This window comes from Mobula hypostoma, chromosome 22, assembly GCF_963921235.1.
Source record: "Mobula hypostoma chromosome 22, sMobHyp1.1, whole genome shotgun sequence".
Classification (NCBI taxonomy): Eukaryota; Metazoa; Chordata; class Chondrichthyes; order Myliobatiformes; family Myliobatidae; genus Mobula; species Mobula hypostoma.
Window position 1 is genome coordinate 3855373 of NC_086118.1, and position 19664 is coordinate 3875036.

The following is a 19664-nucleotide window of genomic DNA, read 5'->3' on the forward strand; positions in this document are numbered from 1 at the left end:
CCACATCCTTCCTATAGTGAGGCAACCAGAACTGGACACAGTACTCCAAGTGTGGCCCCACCAGAGTTTTATAGAGCTGCATCATTACCCCATGACTCTTGAAGTCTATCCCTCGACTTATGAAAGCTAACACTCCATAAGCTTTCTTAACCACCCTGTCTACCTGTGAGGCACCTTTCAGGGATCTGTGGACATGTACCCCCAGATCCCTCTGCTCCTCCACACTTCCAAATATCCTGCCATTTACTTTGTACTCTGCCTTGGAGCTTGTCCTTCCAAAGTGTACCACCTCACACTTCTCCGGGTTGAACTCCATCTGCCACTTCTCAGCCCACTTCTGCATCCTATCAATGTCTCTCTGCAATCTTCGACAATCCTCTACACTATCCACAACACCACCAACCTTTGTGTCATCTGCAAACTTGCCAACCCACCTTTCTACCCCCACGTCCAGGTCGTTAATAAAAATCATGAAAAGTAGAGGTCCTAGAACAGATCCTTGTGGGACACCACTAGTCACAACCCTCCAATCCGAATGTACTCCCTCCACCACCACCCTCTGCCTTCTGCAGGCAAGCCAATTCTGAATCCACTTGGCCAAACTTCCCTGGACCCCATGCATTCTGACTTTCTGAATAAGCCTACCATGTGGAACCTTGTCAAATACCTTACTAAAATCCATATAGATCACATCCACTGTACTACCCTCATCTATATGCCTGGTCACCTCCTCAAAGAACTCTATCAGGCTTGTTAGACACGATCTGCCCTTCACAAAGCCATGCTGACTGTCCCTGATCAGACCATGATTCTCTAAATGCCCACAGATCCTATCTCTAAGAATCTTTTCCAACGGCTTTCCCACCACAGACATAAGGCTCACTGGTCTATAATTACCCGGACTATCCCTACTATCTTTTTTGAACAAAGGGATAACATTCGCCTCCCTCCAATCCTCCGGTACCATTCCCGTGGACAACGAGGACATAAAGATCCTAGCCAGAGGCTCAGCAATCTCTTACCTCGCCTCATGGAGCAGCCTGGGGAATATTCCGTCAGGCCCCGGGGACTTGTCCGTCCTAATGTATTTTAACAACTCCAACACCTCCTCTCCCTTAATATCAACATGATCCAGAACATCAACCTCACTCATATTGTCCTCACTGTCATCAAGTTCTCTCTCATTGGTGAATACCGAAGAGAAGTATTCATTGAGGACCTCGCTCACTGCCACAGCCTCCAGGCACATCTTCCCACCTTTATCTCTAATCGGTCCTACCTTCACTCCTGTCATCCTTTTGTTCTTCATATAATTGAAGAATGCCTTGGGGTTTTCATTTACCCTACTTGCCAAGGCCTTCTCATGCCCCCTTCTTGCCAGTATTGTCAGAATTTCTCATGTAATCCCACTTAAGTGACATTATTGTCCCTCATTAAAGTCTTGTCTTAACGTATCTCTACATTGAGCTCCTGAAGGGACATAGACCTAGATGAGCGAAACTCTTTTCATTACAGGGAGTATTGCTACTAGGTGAGTGAGCACCACATGGGGTAAGAGATGAGAGAGCATACCAGGAATACAGAGGATCCTGAAGGAGCTAGTTAAGGACAGTGTCTGCAGGAGGCATGATGTTTGTGCAAGGGGCCATGGAGCTATGGTGAGAAGTAAGCAGAAGGAATGTGACTGATGGGATTAGTCTAGTGAGAGCTGGGAAAGAACTGAAAGCCTCCTCCTGTCTTGTAAAAGTATAAGTTTATATAGCAGAGGCTGCTGGTAAAGTTTGTAGTATTCTATGTATGTTTGATAGCTTCCTACCTGCCCATGTACGGCATTTTCACTTTACGTAGAAACTGTCAGACGCTGCCATCTCCCTCTTTAGTACCATGTGTTACATGCACTTTTTAAGCTCCCCTTTTCCTTTTCCTTTTAGGTTCTGCGGTTTCAACAAGAAGAATTCCTCCAAGGCAGGAAGGAAATCATCCTTGGGAATTTTATTGTGCAGAAGGGAATCTCCAATCCCAGACTCCGGAATGAGATCTACTGCCAGGTGGCGAACCAGACCTGGAAGAACCGTGCCATGGAGGAGTGGCAGCGAGCCTGCCTTCTGATGACCTCCTGCCTGAGCTGTCTGCAGCCTTCGCCTGAGCTCGAGAAGCCTCTGCTCAAGTGAGAGAGAGTGTTACGTGGAGAGTGCAGGGTGGGAACAGAGAAACAAGAAGCAATCTGTCAGCTTCAGTGATTCAGTGAATGTTTGGCCAGAAGGACCAACGCCTTCCCGTCTGTCATCGGGTTTCTGTACCATCCATAATCTCAGGAACACTTCCTTACCATTTCTCTTATGCACTGCTTAATTTTTATTTTTTTAAATTGTGATTTTGACATCTTGCTGCCAGAAAACAACACATTTCCTGACCTAGTACTAATGTCACCCTCTTTGGTATCTTCTCTTATCTGATTGAGCTCCTGTACAGTTTCTTTCAAATGTTACAGCAGGACACAGAGACATCTCAGCCCACCCTTTCTGAACCATTGTTTGTGTTCCACACTTGCTTCACTCCTGCTCACCTCTCTTCACCCTGCCCTGTCAACATTTTCCATTATCCCTTCTCCATGACCTGCGAAGCTTCCTCGTACACTTTGCCCAGTGGAAGATATAAGAACACTATTGGCTCTGGGATTAAACCACAGAAAGTGCAAAGATCTGGAAGTAGTACACTTCATATACTGTAGGGTCTGAATGTATTCAAGGCTGAGTGAGTTTGGACTACAGGGAAATCAAATGTTATTGGTACCAGGGTGGAGGGTGAAGTTGAGACCTGCTATGATCATTATTGAATGGTGGGGTAGAGTCCACATAGCCAGTCCTGGTCCTGTTTGGGGAACATTGTCAAATTCCCACTTCTTTAGAATGGTCTACGTGTGTGAAATCTTCAAAATGCTTGATGGTCTAGAACAGATTCTATACAAGGTAACCTCTATTCTTACGTTTCTCTATTCTGATTAGAATAGTGCAAAAGAGCTTTACTCTGATCTAGCCCATGCTGAAGGGGCTCTAGAAATATTTGATGGGGTGATGTCAAGGGGGCTTTATTGCACAACTGACTGATGTTGTACCTGTTTTATGACTGGTGAGACAGAATTAAGTTAAGCCATTGGGCTACAAAAAATTCTGGTCCTTGCAGTTAGATCATGGCTAATTCACAACTTAACCTCGTCTGTCATGTGCAAATGAGAGTCTCACTTTCTGATTCTATAGGTAAGTGAAATATTGATCTTCATCCTTCGGCCCCACCAACCCCCTACCCATTAAACCACTCTCCATCATTGCAACTTCCAGGCAGCCTCCTGACCCACCAATCCACAGTCTCCTCAACACTGTAATGGTCTCCAAACCTGGTAACCTTCATTAAATGTTTGTACGTTTTCCCCCTGACTGTGTGGGTTTCCTCTGGGTGCTCTGGTTTCCTCCCACATTCCAAAGACTGATGGCAAGGATCAGTGAGTTGTGGGCCTGCTATGTTGGTGACACTTGCCCAGCACAACCCTCGCTGGTGTGATTTGACACCAAACAATGCATTTCACTGTATGTTTTGATGTGCAAGTGACAAATAAAGCTAAGCTTTCTTTCTTTAAATGCTCTCCTGATCTCTTGCTATGTCCTGGTCTTTAGTATCCCATCCTCCCCTGCTCCCAGTTGCTGATCTTCCAACATCCCAAAATCTAGCCATGCTGCACTTTCTGTGTAATTCTAACACTTTTTCTGCACGCTGTTAGTGTGTTACCATGTACCACTTCAACACACTGTGTAATGATTTGCTGTATGTGAACAGTGTGCAAGACAAGCTTTTCACTATAGCTCAGTACACATGGCAATAGTAAGTTCCACTTCCTACAATCACAACAAAGGCTGGTCTCAGTCTCCCAGTCATCCCACAGCTTTCACCATCACCTTCAAATGCAAGGCTTGTGTCACCCTCCGCTTACTCCAAACACCAGCCTGATGAGAAGGAGCAGGTTTGTCAATGGCCAGTCTGCAATCAAGCTCGGGCGTGAAGTTAGACCAACCCAAACACTACCCAGCACACCTGGTTGCTCTGTCACATCTTTCTCATTGGTGATTGTATTAAATTATTTAACCACCTTTACTATTTGAACATCTCCCCTTCTCTGAGATCTTCTCTATTCAAGGGTTAACAAAGCAAACCCCTGCTGCACTTCCACATTATTTAACCCTAATATGATTTATTGAATCCTTGCTGCAGCCCTTTGACACAGTGTATACTTCTGGTGATGGGTGCCCACAGTGAATAACTGTGCACCGGTGCACTTTGTAACTAAAATTCTTTACAGTCGTAATATATTTCTTGGCAACACTTACAACACGCTGGAGGAACTCAGCAGGTCGGGCAGCATCCGTGGAAATGATCAGTCAATGTTTCGGGCTGGAACCCTTCGTCAGGACTGTAGAGGGAGGAGGCAGAGGCCCTGTAAAGAGGGTGGGGAGAGGGTGGGAAGGAGAAGGCTGGTAGGTTCCAGGTGAAAAACCAGTAAGGGGAAAGATAAAGGGGTGGGGGAGGGGAAGCGGGGGGGGGGGATCGGCAGGAAAGGTGAAGAAGGAATAGGGGAAAACACAATGGGTAGTAGAAGGAGGCGGAACCAAGAGGGAGGTGATAGGCAGCTGGCGGATGGGGTAGAGTGAAATAGGGATAGGGGGAGGGAGGTGGAGGGAATTACCGGAAGTTAGAGAATTCTATGTTCATACCAAGGGGCTGGAGACTACCAAGACGGTATATGAGATGTTGCATCTCCAACCTGAGTTTAGCCTCATCGTGGCAGTCGAGGAGGTCATGTATGGACATATCAGAATATATGTCTTCTCACTTTTCCTTACACAGAGACCAACTTCGAGCAGTCTTTTAAATTCCCTTTTTAGTCCTGTCCTCTAATGCTTTCTGAATTTTGCCCTCTAACTAGTTATTTAGATCCATTTAGAAAGCACTCCAGTAGTTAATCGTCCTTAAATTGTAGGTAGATGACCTCATACCTACTAACACTGAATTATTTTCATTCACAACCTATCAGTGTATTTTACAACTGCAGCATGATCCATGCTCTGCACTGGCAGATTTACTGGCACCTGATCCATATTGTACTTTAGCTGGGAGAGTGTGAATAGACGAACAAAAAGATCTATTCTGTGTCTGGTCCATGTTGTATCCACTTGCTGGTGCGATATTGTTCATTTTTGTCTGTAATAGAAATGATTTCACCTTATTGTAGTAATATCCTGCAGTCAAGCAGGTGAAAGGTGATGGTCTCCTGACTGTGTCTATGGTCTGCAGTAACACAGAATGACCACATGTTGTTCTCACGCAGGTATGTGTCCGATCACATCATGGAAGAGTACAGGGCTGTGTGTCAACACAAAGCCCTCAGCGCCATGCAGTGCGTTCAGAACAGGGCCTTCCCACCCACCCAGCTGGAATGGACAGCCAACCACAGGCGAGGACAGATGGTGCTGGACATCCACGTCTCTCATGGTATTTACATGAATACAGTAATATCATTGACTCAGCTTTACAGCTTGAAATGCATAATTTTATAAATTAACTGTTAAAAGATCCTCTTTAAGACAGGAACCCTTTATTGTTCCTAATTCTCTTTCAATTCAGTCCTGAAACTGCAATGCATTGGGTGTGTTTGGTTAAGGTGTTAAAAGAAGGTTGTGCATCAGTGTTTGTTCGTTTACCATCTGATACAGGTCAAAGATCCCACAAAGATCCTCCAACCAGCTCTCCTTTTTAACACTTGAAACAGAAAGTAGATTCACTGATCACTAATCTCAGTACAGTGTATGATTAGAATTGCTGCTGAAATCACTTTCACAGAAATAGTGTCCAGAGTTTGTGGGCAGAAGTTTTGCATTTTTGTAAATTCTATAAACAATGCACTGAAACAGCAAACATCAAAATCTGTAAGAAATGTGGTTCCTCTGTAGATTCATTTCTGCATAAGTTTGGACCAGTTATTATACTTTGATTAGACTTTCCTGGTAACTTTTCTATTGCAAATATCCGTGTCCAGATTTATAATGGTAAGTCCCCATAGAAGCCTATCCCAATGTAATCAGCTTATCTTATTAAGCCCCTTCAAAATGTGTATCATCTTCACCATCCTCTCAGTTAGGTGAATAAATAAATCCTCAGATGTTAATAGCCTCAGCTATCATTTGACATCTGTCAGTGACTGCCTGCTGAACCTTCACCATGACATTAGCATAGTGAACAAGCTAGAGAAGAACTCGGTATTTTAAAACCGCAAACACGAGGAAATCTGCAGATGCTGGAAATTCAAGCAACACACATAAAAGTTGCTGCTGAATGCAGCAGGCCAGGCAGCACCTCTAGGAAGAGGTACAGTCAACGTTTCAGGCCGAGACCCTTCGTCAGGACTAACTGAAAGAAGAGCTAGTAAGAGATTTGAAAGTGGGAGGGGGAGGGGGAGATCCGAAATGATAGGAGAAGACAGGAGGGGGAGGGATGGAGCCAAGAGCTGGACAGGTGATAGGCAAAAGGGATATGAGAGGATCATGGGACAGGAGGCCGAGGGAGAAAGAAAGGGGGAGGGGTGAAGCCCAGAGGATGGGCAAGGAGTATAGTGAGAGGGACAGAGGGAGAAAAAGGAGAGAGAGAAAAAGAATATATATATAAAATAAATAACAGATGGGGTACGGAGGGAGGAGGGGCATTAACGGAAGTTAGAGAAGTCAATGTTCATGCCATCAGGTTGGAGGCTACCCAGACGGAATATAATGTGTTGTTCCTCCAACCTGATTGTGGCTTCATCTTGACAGTAGAGGAGGCCGTGGATAGACATATCAGAATGGGAATGGGACGCCAGGTCTCACTACCATTCAGGGCCCCAGACAGTCCTTCCAGGTGAGGCGACACTTCATCTGTGAGTTGGCTGGGGATATATACCGCGTCCGGTGTTCCCGATGCAGCCTTCTATATATTGGCGAAACCCGGCGCAGACTGGGAGACCGGTTCGCTGAACACCTACGCTCTGTCCGCCAGAGAAAGCAGGATCTCCCAGTGGCCACACATTTCAACTCCACGTCCCATTCCCATTCTGACATGTCTATCCATGGTCTCCTCTACTGTAAAGATGAAGCCACACTCAGGTTGGAGGAACAACACCTTGTATTCCGTCTGGCTAGCCTCCAACCTGATGGCATGAACATTGGCTTCTCTAACCTCCGTTAAGGCCCCTCCTCCCCCTTGTACCCCATCCGTTATTTATTTATATACACACATTCTTTCTCTCTCTCTCCTTCTTCTCCCTCTGTCCCTCTCACTATACTCCTTGCCCATCCTCTGGGCTTCACCCCTCCCCCTTTCTTTCTCCCTCGGCCTCCTGTCCCATGATCCTCTCATATCCCCTTTGCCTATCACCTGTCCAGCTCTTGGCTCCATCCCTCCCCCTCTTGTCTTCTCCTATCATTTCAAATCTCCCCCTCTCCCTCCCACTTTCAAATCTCTTACTAGCTCTTCTTTCACTTAGTCCTGACGAAGGGTTCCAGCCTGAAACGTCGACTGTACCTCTTCCTAGAGATGCTGCCTGGCCTGCTGCGTTCACCAGCAACTTTTATGTGTGTTACTTGGTATTTTAATTTTGTCTGTGTGTTGCTCAATGTTTCCAACATCTGCAGAGTCTCTTGTGTTAATGATTAGCATTCTCTTGACTTCAGCATTTTATACACATTTGTAAAACCTATGATCCCAAAAGTATTAATATTTTTATTGGCTTGTTCTTTCTTTGGATTGGCTGAAAAGTGATTTGAAATATGGAAGTGTTGTGCAGATGTACCCTCTTGCACATTACTGACTGCATATGCCGTACATCCTGTAGCCTACCAGAGAAACAGGTTCCCCACTGAACTCGCCCCTATCGGTCCCAGTTTCACTCTTGCCCCGGCTGCTTTTTCTCTATTAAATGCAGTCGTGAACAACAGCCAGATCAGAAATGCTGATCAAGTCAACTAGTTCCCAAAGAGATCTCTAATAGGCCAATCAGATGGTTCACTGCTGCTCAGCGACAGAACACAAAAAAATCATGTGTACAATTAAGAAGCATTAAAAAATAGTAGAGATACTGGAGTCATGATGATCACGATGAAGTCTGCTGGAGAGAGACATTTATACTTGGTCAAGGATGGGGCGATCGGCACTGATGGACAAATTATACCTCCACTACTCAAATGCTTGGAAATAGGGGTTCAGTTGGAGATCTTTTACAGTTAACTTCATTTTCTCTCACCAGAGGAAACACTTGCAACAGAGGTGGAGTCCTGGACAACAGGAGAAGAACTTGGGAACTGGATTTTAAAATTCCGGTATGTGAAAATGTTGACAAGGTATCCAGTGTACAGATGTGCCTGAGAAAGGGAGAGTAGGCCAGTCACATAGTGGAGTTATACCAGTGGGGGCACTCTGTATAGATACACCCGCTGCCATCAGACATACACTCAGATCACATACAACAATTCCCGTCACAACCGTGATACTTTCAGCAATGATGCACAGCGTGCAGTATTAAAAATACCCAATGCAGGCACAGCTTTACTCAGCATGAGAAACACAAACACAGGTGAAACACAGTGACATACGTAATGTAGTTCAAAATCAAAACCATAATCATCTATTGTTCGATTTGTAACCTGTCTCTGTAAGCCTTGTGTCTCTGTAGTCTTGCATTGCATAGTGCATTAATGTGGTGACCTTAGCTCTGTGGCATTGGCCGTGAAGTGTTGTCACAGACCAGTGACGGTGCTGTGTGGGCGTCTGGTAAATACATCGGAAGTGAAGTTTACCGTTTCTACATGTTAGTGTGGCTGGCAGTTTATCACGGTTATCTTAATTTGAGAGGCAATTGTCATACACAGAACTCCTCTATCACGTGATTGGAGGGGAGGGGAGGGTCAGGGGAGGATTCCACTAGGAATGAATGTGAATAGGTATGAAATTATGTTCTGTATTTGCCTGAAAGAGTGCATATCCAACAAGTCTGAAGAAACCAAAACCATGTCGGGCCACTTGATTGGCACCTCATATTCTACCTTAGATATTCTCCCTACCTGCCTTCTGCATTCTGTTGTTGTAATGTCTACAGGAGCACAGCGACTTCTCAAGGTTTTTACAGTGGCACTGTTCAAAACTGTGACCTCTATCACCAAGAATGACCGTGCCAGAAAGGACCTGGGAAAGTCGAAACCTCATGGTTGTCTCCAACTCACATGATATCCTGACATTAAAATATATCACATCTTCTTTCATTGCACTAATCTCCCTTCCCTGGCTACACTGTGGGAATATGGTCAGTTCGGGAATGGCACCAGGGCAAGATGATGGCTCACCACCCCCTTCACAAGGATATTACCCATGTCCCATGTGTGGATTTCAAAAATTCCTTTCAGATCCTCCATTGCTAGTTTAAGTGCCTCGACTTTATCATTCCTTAACTTTCCAAACTCTAGTAAACACGGACTGAGTTAATGCAACCTGCTGTTATAATTTGACCTCCAAGTTATCTTGACAAATTTGTTCTTCACTTCCTCCAACTTCTGTGTGGAGAGCATTCTGACAGGCTGCATCACTGTCTGGTATGGGAGAAGGGGGCTACTGCACTTGACCAAAAGAAGCTTTTTTTTCTTTCAATATTATGTATTACATTGTACTGCTACTGCAAAGTTAACAAATTTCATGACACATGCTGGAGATAATAAACCCGATTCTGATTCTGAATAACTCTACCTGAGCACAACCGTCAGATGTGAATAGGCCAAAGGGCGTACGTCTGTCTGTGCTGCATAACTCTCTATGATGCCATGATACTCAAAGTTCAAAGTATCAAAGTACATATCTGTCACCATATACAGTACTACCTTGAGATTCATTTTCTTGCAGGTATTTACAGGAACATAAAGCAATACTGACAAACAGCCACTGTCCAAAAGAGCACAAATCATGCCAATAAAAAAAATAAGTAAATAATACTGAGAACCTGAGTTGTAGAGTCCTTGGAAGTGAGTTGATAGTTGTGGAGTCAGCTCAGCATTAAGATGAGTGAAGTTACCCACGCTGGTTCAGGAGTCTGATGGTTGTGAGATAATAACTGTCCCTGAACCTGGTGGTGTGGGACCTGAGGCTCATTGGGGTGAGTGAAGTTACCCACACTGGTTCAGGAGTCTGATGGTTGTGAGATAATAACTGTCCCTGAACCTGGTGGTGTGGGACCTGAGGCTCATTGGGGTGAGTGAAGTTACCCACGCTGGTTCAGGAGTCTGATGGTTGTGAGATAATAACTATTCCTGAACCTGGTGGTGTGGGACCTGAGGCTCATTGGGGTGAGTGAAGTTACCCACGCTGGTTCAGGAGTCTGATGGTTGTGAGATAATAACTGTTCCTGAACCTGGTGGTGTGGGACCTGAGGCTCATTGGGGTGAGTGAAGTTACCCACGCTGGTTCAGGAGTCTGATGGTTGTGAGATAATAACTGTTCCTGAACCTGGTGGTGTGGGACCTCCTACCTGATGTTTGTAGCAAGAAGAGAGCCTGGCCCGGATGATGGGAGTCCTTGATGGTGGATGTGGCAGTGCTCCTTGCTAATGTGGAGGGGAGGGTGGGCTGGGCTGTGTCCACTACTTTTATAGGCTTTTCCATTCCTGGGCATTGGTGTGGTTGATGATTAGGTTTGGGAATGGTAGCAAAACCACCTGCTCTCTATGTTTCAGCCTCTTGAGAAATAATGCCTTTGTGTATGTGTTAAGCTATACCTGGATGTTTTTCCTTTGTGTCCCTAGGGGCCAGCAGGATGAGCAGAGAGGATGGACGGTGTCCATGCACATTGGAGAGGAATGGAGAGATATGCTTGGCTGCGATTTTGTCATGGATCTCATTGCTGAAATCGAAGGAAAGAACTTACTCACAGCTCAGCCACCAGCCCCTCTTTTCTATTCACAACAGAATGAGGATGCTTATGATCGCCATTCGGGTTCTGAGGAATGCTATTCGTAAGTAACTCAGTGCTACCGGTTTCTGTGTCACAGTGGACTTTGGAGTCAATCCACTAACTGCAGAAAGTAATTGGGAAGCATAGGTGACGGGAGTAAGCTAATTTGAGCAACTAGTTCTTTACAGATATGGGAAGGCAGATTTCATGCATTAACAGTGTAACCATCCAAATCACACCTCATACCAAACAACCCCAACCTGTGCCACTGTGCCATGGGCCTACATAGTGAACAAGAATGTGTTATTGAAGGCTTCTTGCATACCAACAACACAAACTCTGTCCATCTTTCCTCTTAAGATTCCAGAATCATTGATGGTTCCAGCACAATTAGGGTCAATCTCCTGTTGTCCCAGTGAAAGACCCACGTAAATCAGCCTCACACCCCAACATTACTCTGAAAAGGTCTGATTATTAAAGCCAGCCTACTCTGCGAAACCACTAATTAGTCATATTCAACTATTTGGGGTGGCATTGTAATGCAGCGGTTCACATAATACTGTTCTAGCAGCAGCAAGTTCAGTTCCGCTGCTGTCTGTAAGGAGTTGGTATGTTTGCCCCATGACCATGTGGGTTTCCTCCAGCCCCTCTGGTTTCCTCCCACATTCCAAAGGCATACGGGTTATACTTTATACTTTATTGTCGCCAAGCAATTGATACTAGAACGTACAATCATCACAGTGATATTTGATTCTGCACTTCCCACTCCCTGGAGTACAAATCGATAGTAAATATTAAAAATTTAAATTGTAAATCATAAATAGAAAATAGAAAATGGAAAGTAAGGTAGTGCAAAAAAACCGAGAGGCAGGTCCGGATATTTGGAGGGTATGGCCCAGATCTGGGTCAGGATCCATTCAGCAGTCTTATCACAGTTGGGAGGAAGCTGTTCCCAAATCTGGCCGTACAAGTCTTCAAGCTCCTGAGCCTTCTCCCGGAGGGAAGAGGGACGAAAAGTGTGTTGGCTGGGTGGGTGGTGTCCTTGATTATCCTGGCAGCACTGCTCCGACAGCGTGCGGTGTGAAGTGAGTCCACGGACGGAAGATTGGTTTGTGTGATGTGCTGCACTGTGTTCACGATCTTCTGCAGCTTCTTTCGGTCTTGGACAGGACAACTTCCGTACCAGGTTGTGATGCACCCTAGAAGAATGCTTTCTACGGTGCATCTATAAAAATTAGTGAGGGTTTTAGGGGACAGGCCAAATTTCTTTAGCTTTCTCAGGAAGTAAAGGCGCTGGTGGGTTAGTAGGTTTACTAGACACATAGGTGTAATTGGGTGGTGAGGGCTCGTTGGGCTACATCTCTGAATAAATACAATTTAAAAGAATTATTTCTAATAGTTTCACTGTGCTTTGAAAGCTCCAACATAAAATGATTCCATTGTCACAAAGGTCACTCCATATTGTAGCAAACTGTCTTTGTGAATATATTTCTCCACGTTGCTCTAATATTTTAGTTAATTATGTTAAACCTTTACCCTCCAGTTACTGGAGCCACTGACAGTTCCCCTTCCTTTGCTCTATCAATAACTTTCATTATTTTCAATCCCTCTTAATTAATGAAGAAAAGGAAGAATAAAAACAAATAATCAAACCAGTTAACAATCTGTCTGCTGTGTTAATTCAAACAGATTTCGGAAAAGTCACTCATCAGTCAAATCAAGAAGTTCACATCTTCTTTAAATGGCCCATCGATCAAAGGATATCTTCAACATATCAGAAATCTTCAAAGCTTGTCTTCTTTCAGAGAATTTTTCAGCAGACCTAATACCATTCAAACCTCGGCCACCTCCAAAATAGAATTAACGTAGTCCAATGCCACTTTGGGATCCAAAAAAACACGTGGAGTCGAATCTTTAGGAAATAATTTAATCGGGCTGGATAGGAAGTGTTGGGAATAATCCCTTATCGTGGGCTATCTTCATAGCTGGAATGAATTTGAACTGCTGTTCCATAACTTCCCATGGATAATCTTCATAAAAACGAATCTTGGAGCCCTTGAATTTAAAAACTCTGTGTTTCCTTGCATAATTTATGATTTTGTCTTTAACTTTGAAATGAAGAAAACTGACCAAAACTGACCTTGGTTTATTCGGATCTTGAGATTTCAAAGTGAAAATTCTATGCGCTCGTTCAATATCGGGAGGCTGAGGTAGAATAGAGATTGAAACAAATTAGCAAAATAGTCCAATAAATCCCCACTTTCGGATCCTTCCTTCAGTCCACCAATTCAAATGTTACTCTGACGATAATCTTGCATTGAGCCTGTTCCAAGCGGGCTGAAATACCTGCTAACTGACGCTTCGACTCTTTAAGTTCAGAATTCAAGGAAATAATATTTTCCTCTATGAACTGAAAACTCTGTCAAAACGACATCATCTCAGAGGTGTTATTATCTATTTTCTTGTCTAGAGCCATCAACGCATGTTCTAAATGGTCAGCCCAGCATATCTTCTGATTTTTCTTTCAAAGTTTTTCCCTTTCCATTGCTGGATTCAGAAAGCTACTTTCCACTTCTTAAAGATTGTGACGTAATGACAACTATTCCCTTCTAAGATCCGACAAATAAAAGTTAAAAATTCGGAGTTTAAACTGGGGAAAAGGAAGAATTAAAGGCAGCCACAGAAATAGTGTGTTACTCCATTAAGCAGCAGGCGGAGTCCCCCCCAATCCCTCTTTTACCTTTCCCTAAACCCACCAGTCTAAGGAGAACACCTTGCTTCTCTAACCTTCACTTAACTAAATGCCTGCAGGAAGTTATGGAAAATAGAAGGAGGCTGTTTGTGTCAGTACCGGTCATAAAAAAATCTACTCAGCCTGAAACATCCTTCTAGCACCTTCTCCACAGCTCTGTAGCACTCAGATCTTCACAGTCCTCCCTGGTGATATCCTGTTAACCTCCTCTGTATACTCTGTCCAAAGCCTTTGACCAGCTTCTTAGATGATAAGCCCCAGAACTGAAAGCAATACTTATGAAGCTCCTTCAATAATTCCAAAGGACTGAAGTAGGGTAAATACTGAAAGGCTTTTATTCGCAGTCAGCTGTGACCTCCATGCTGAGTGTCTGCCCCTGGTCTGAGGGGGAAGAGCAGGGCGAAAACGCCTTTATTCAGGGCTCTGTGGGAGGAGCCACAGGGGCAGTCAGTCGAGGGGCCTGTCCAGACAGTTAACCCAGTTACAACCTATATATATGGTTTACCACAACCTAATTTGAGAAGAAGAGTGGTCACAGAAGGTTTAACATGATCTTCTTAATTTTGTACTGAGTGCCTAGTTTTATAAAATTGATCGAAACAATTTTAAACACCTCAATAGTTAGTTCCCCAGGGTGGTGTATCAAAACCATTGGGCATTGAACCTTCTCTAATGTAGGAATCAGAATTCCTGTGTATTGGGCACTCCCCTGGGTGAGGCATCAGACTTTCCAAGGGTAACCACTGCTGGGTATTGTGCGAAACTACTGCTGCATTGAGTATTTTTTGCTTGTGCTTTCCATACTGAGCATTGTGAACTGTGTTTCGGTAGGTCACTCGAGTTCAATGAAGGATATATTCCTCCAGCACCCAACATACAGGCACCGCCTCTGCCTCCGGCAGTGTTACCCTACAACAGCTCTGAAGCTGAATCACATGTGTATGCTCGTAAGTAAACCAAAGATAAAGATGGGACAAGTAGCTGGTTTTCGCGCTCAGTCTAATGTGATGCCTTTAGCAGTGGGGGTGGTCTCATCTGCTGTTATTGATGATTAATCAGTGATTGGTGTTTGGTCATCATCGATTTTCCTCCCCTGCTCTTCCCATTTTCCCTGCTACTTCCAACATCTCCTCCTCTGTTCCTGATCACAAGACTCCCCTTCTCTAAGAGTAAAAGTGTGACCTCTCCTTTTCCCCTGCGAAGACAAACCAGAAGGTATTTGCTTGTAAAGACTGCTGTTATATTGAGTAGAGAGGGCGTGTACTGGAGAGGATGCTGTGATCATAATCAAAGACTGTCAGTAGCATACTGCTCAGATTATAAACAGCCTCTGCTCTTGAATTTTTGTATTTCAAGAATAAACTTAGTTAATATAAAAAATAAATTAGAAATATATAAACAGTGCTGTCCAGTCACAGCGTATTGAGTCTACAGCTGTAGTGTCAAGATCTCCGGCTCTCGAACTTCTTTGTGCCTTTCTGGCCTTCTCTCTAGAGGGAGGAAGATGATCAGCTCGAAAGCAGTGAGGCTCTGGATTGCAGAAAATCCAGGTGACCTATTTTCTTGTCCTTTCTTTTTAATCCATATAAGAAGAATTATTAGACACAGAGTAGCCACTTCCTTTTATACCATCTGAGGAGAGAGTACGGTACGTGCATCAGAGAGCAGCGTCTCCACACAACGTACATTGCGCCGCTGCATTGTCCGGGATCGCCACTCCGAGGGCTTTCCTGTAGCCTCTTCCTACTTCCAGCAGTGATCTGATGGTCCCCTGAGCTCCTGCTACCCAGAACCTCACTCCTACTGTGTGCTTCCTGGATCTCCTGCTCCTTCAGGTTTGCCTTCCCCACAGTAGCTGCTGTGCAGTGTGTACTGATGTTATCTGGATGCTGGGAGGAGTCTCGAAGGGTAGAGACCCTTCTGTGAGCCCTGCACAGCAACAGGTTGGCAGCTGCAATCAGCTGGTGTAAACTATCTCCGCACTGTTCTCGACCTGACTTCAGCAGGATCCTGGTTTGGCATCAGCTTGAACATTAAACTAAATTTCTGTTTGAAACCGTATCCCAATTAATTAGCAGAAAGTTCCCAGCTCAACAAGTCCCATCACACTCTGCAGGCTGTGCAGCCCCACCCCCCCACCCTCTCTTCACCACCCCACTCCTGCCTCTTCACTGAATCTTTTCTGAGTTTCCCGGGGCTGCCTCAGGGATGGGCAATGGAGGTGCCTCAGGGATGGGTGATGGAGGCATCTCAGAGATGGGTGTTGGAGCTGCCTCAGGGATGGGCAATGGAGATTCCTCAGGGATGGGTGATGGAGCTGCCTCAGGGATGGGTGATGGGGCTGCCTCAGGGATGGGCAATGGAGATTCCTCAGGGATGGGTTATGGAGCTGCCTCAGGGATGGGTGATGGAGCTGCCTCAGGGATGGGCAATGGAGATTCCTCAGGGATGGGTGATGGAGCTGCCTCAGGGATGGGTGATGGAGGTGCCTCAGGGATGGGTGATGGAGCTGCCTCAGGGATGGGTGATGGAGCTGCCTCAGGGATGGGCAATGGAGATTCCTCAGGGATGGGTGATGGAGGCGCCTCAGGGATGGGTGATGGAGATTCCTCAGGGATGGGTGATGGAGGAGCCTCAGGGATGGGTGTTGGAGCTGCCTCAGGGATGGGTGATGGAGGTGCCTCAGGGATGGGTGATGGAGATTCCTCAGGGATGGGTGATGGAGCTGCCTTAGGGATGGGTGATGGAGGTGCCTCAGGGATGGGTGATGGAGCTGCCTAGGGATGGGCAATGGAGATTCCTCAGGGATGGGTGATGGAGGTGCCTCAGGGATGGGTGATGGAGCTGCCTCAGGGATGGGTGATGGAGCTGCCTCAGGGATGGGTGATGGAGGCACCTCAGGGATGGGTGATGGAGCTGCCTCAGGGATGGGCAATGGAGATTCCTCAGGGATGGGTGATGGAGGCGCCTCAGGGATGGGCAATGGAGATTCCTCAGGAATGGGTGAGGGAGATTCCTCAGGGATGGGTGATGGAGGTGCCTCAGGGATGGGTGTTGGAGCTGCCTCAGGGATGGGTGATGGAGGCGCCTCAGGGATGGGTGATGGAGCTGCCTCAGGGATGGGTGATGGAGGTGCCTCAGGGATGGGTGATGGAGGTGCCTCAGGGATGGGCAATGGAGATTCCTCAGGGATGGGTGATGGAGCTGCCTTAGGGATGGGTGATGGAGGTGCCTCAGGGATGGGTGATGGAGGTGCCTCAGGGATGGGTGATGGAGGTGCCTCAGGGATGGGTGATGGAGCTGCCTTAGGGATGGGTGATGGAGGCGCCTTAGGGATGGGTGATGGAGGCGCCTCAGGGATGGGTGATGGAGCTGCCTCAGAGATGGGCAATGGAGATTCCTCAGGGATGGGTGATGGAGGTGCCTCAGGGATGGGTGAGGGAGGTGCCTCGGGGATTGATGGGTGTGGCAATGGAGGCGCCTCAGGGATGGGTGATGGAGCTGCCTCAGGGATGGGTGATGGAGGTGCCTCAGGGATGGGTGATGGAGATTCCTCAGGGATGGGTGATGGAGCTGCCTTAGGTATGGGTGATGGAGGTGCCTCAGGGATGGGTGATGGAGCTGCCTAGGGATGGGCAATGGAGATTCCTCAGGGATGGGTGATGGAGGTGCCTCAGGGATGGGTGATGGAGCTGCCTCAGGGATGGGTGATGGAGCTGCCTCAGGGATGGGTGATGGAGGCGCCTCAGGGATGGGTGATGGAGCTGCCTCAGGGATGGGCAATGGAGATTCCTCAGGGATGGGTGATGGAGGCGCCTCAGGGATGGGCAATGGAGATTCCTCAGGAATGGGTGAGGGAGGTTCCTCAGGGATGGGTGTTGGAGCTGCCTCAGGGATGGGTGATGGAGGCGCCTCAGGGATGGGTGATGGAGCTGCCTCAGGGATGGGTGATGGAGGTGCCTCAGGGATGGGTGATGGAGGTGCCTCAGGGATGGGCAATGGAGATTCCTCAGGGATGGGTGATGGAGCTGCCTTAGGGATGGGTGATGGAGGTGCCTCAGGGATGGGTGATGGAGGTGCCTCAGGGATGGGTGATGGAGCTGCCTTAGGGATGGGTGATGGAGGCGCCTTAGGGATGGGTGATGGAGGCACCTCAGGGATGGGTGATGGAGGTGCCTCAGGGATGGGTGATAGAGCTGCCTCAGGGATGGGCAATGGAGCTGCCTCAGGGATGGGTGATGGAGGCGCCTCAGGGATGGTGATGGAGGCGCCTCAGGGATGGGTGATGGAGGAGCCTCAGGGATGGGTGATGGAGCTGCCTCAGGGATGGGTGATGGAGGCGCCTCAGGGATGGGTGATGGAGCTGCCTCAGGGATGGGTGATGGAGCTGCCTCAGAGATGGGCAATGGAGATTCCTCAGGGATGGGTGATGGAGGTGCCTCAGGGATGGGTGAGGGAGGTGCCTCGTGGATTGATGGGTGTGGCAATGGAGGCGCCCCAGGGATGGGTGATGAGTGTGGCTATCCCCCTCTCACCATAAATTTATGCCCTCTAGTACTTGACATTTCCACCCTGGGAAAAAGACTCCGGCTGTCTTGTTGTTGTTCAGTCGAGTTCAACTCTTGGTGACCTCATGAACCAAAGGGTCCACAAGATACAGAAGTAGATTGCCAGGCCTTTTTCCACGCTGCTGCCCAGGTTGGGACCTGGCTGGGTTTGAACCCGGGACCACCTGCCCTGAAATTCAGTGTTGTTGCCACTGCACCACCAGCCAGCCCCTGGCTGTCCTACCCATCTCATAACTTTATCACTTTCTATGAGGTCACCTCCTCAGCCTCCATGGAAACAATCCAAGATTTTCAAACCTCTCTTTATTCTTGATCCTCTCCAATCCAGGGAACATCATGTGTGTGTAGGAATGGGTGAGAGGGGTTTTGGGTCAGTGGGTGTGTAATCCCACGGGTGGGAGTGAGATTCCTTTGTTTAATGTGGTGTACCATGTGATGGGTCTGTGAATTAGGGTGGGTTCGGCAGGAAGAGGGGTTGAACATACTGTAGAAGAGCATAGAACATCACAGGCCTTCAGCCCACAATGCTTTCAACCTATCAACCAATTAAGAATCAATCTAACCCTTCATTCCTACATGGCCCTCCATTTTTCCATCATCCATACGACTATCTAAGTGTTTCTTAAATGTGCCTAATGTACCTGCCTCTACCACCACCCCTGGCAAGGCAATCCTTGTACCCACCACTCTCTGTGTAAAATATCCACTTCTGACACTCCCCTATACCTTCCTCCAAACACCTTAAAATTATTCCCCCTCATATTAGTCATTTCTGCCCTAGGGAAAAGTCTCTGGCTATCCACACTATCTATGCCTCTTATTATTTTGTACACTTCTGTCAAGTCACTTCTCATCCTCCTTTGCTCCAAAGAGAAAGGCCCTGGTTCGCTTAACCTGTCTTCATAAGACACACTCTCCGGTACAGGGAGCGTCCTGGTAAATCTCCACTGCATCTTCTTTACAGCTTCTACATCTTTCCTATAATGAGACGACCAGAAGTGAACACAATATTCCAAGTGTGATCTAACCAGGGTTTTATAGAGCTGCAACATTTTTACCTCAGAGCTTTCGAACTCTACCCCGCGACTAATGAAGGCCAACGCACCATACGCCTCCTTAACAACACTATCAATTTGTGTGGCAAATTTAAGTGATCTATGGATATGGAACCCAAAATCCCTCTGTTCCTCCACACTGTCAAGAATCCTGCCACTAACTCTTTACTCTGCCTTCAAGTTCATCCTTCCAAGATGAATCTCTTTCCTCTTTCTTGGGTTGAACTTCATCTACCTTTTCTCCACCTAGCTCTGAATTCTGTCAGTGTCCTACTGCAA

At 46.6% G+C, this 19664-nt stretch overlaps 1 protein-coding gene across 1 annotated transcript in view; it reads left to right on the forward strand.

Annotated features, from left to right (window-relative positions):
* The window catches only part of LOC134336618 (unconventional myosin-XV-like), a 315256-nt gene that overhangs the window by 250835 nt on the left and 44757 nt on the right, over positions 1-19664 (forward strand). Inside the window, exons 30-34 of the mRNA XM_063030961.1 lie at positions 1932-2167; positions 5378-5541; positions 8324-8396; positions 10862-11071; positions 14594-14709. Of these exons, the coding sequence (XP_062887031.1) occupies positions 1932-2167; positions 5378-5541; positions 8324-8396; positions 10862-11071; positions 14594-14709 (799 nt within the window). The remainder of the gene's footprint in view (positions 1-1931; positions 2168-5377; positions 5542-8323; positions 8397-10861; positions 11072-14593; positions 14710-19664) is intronic.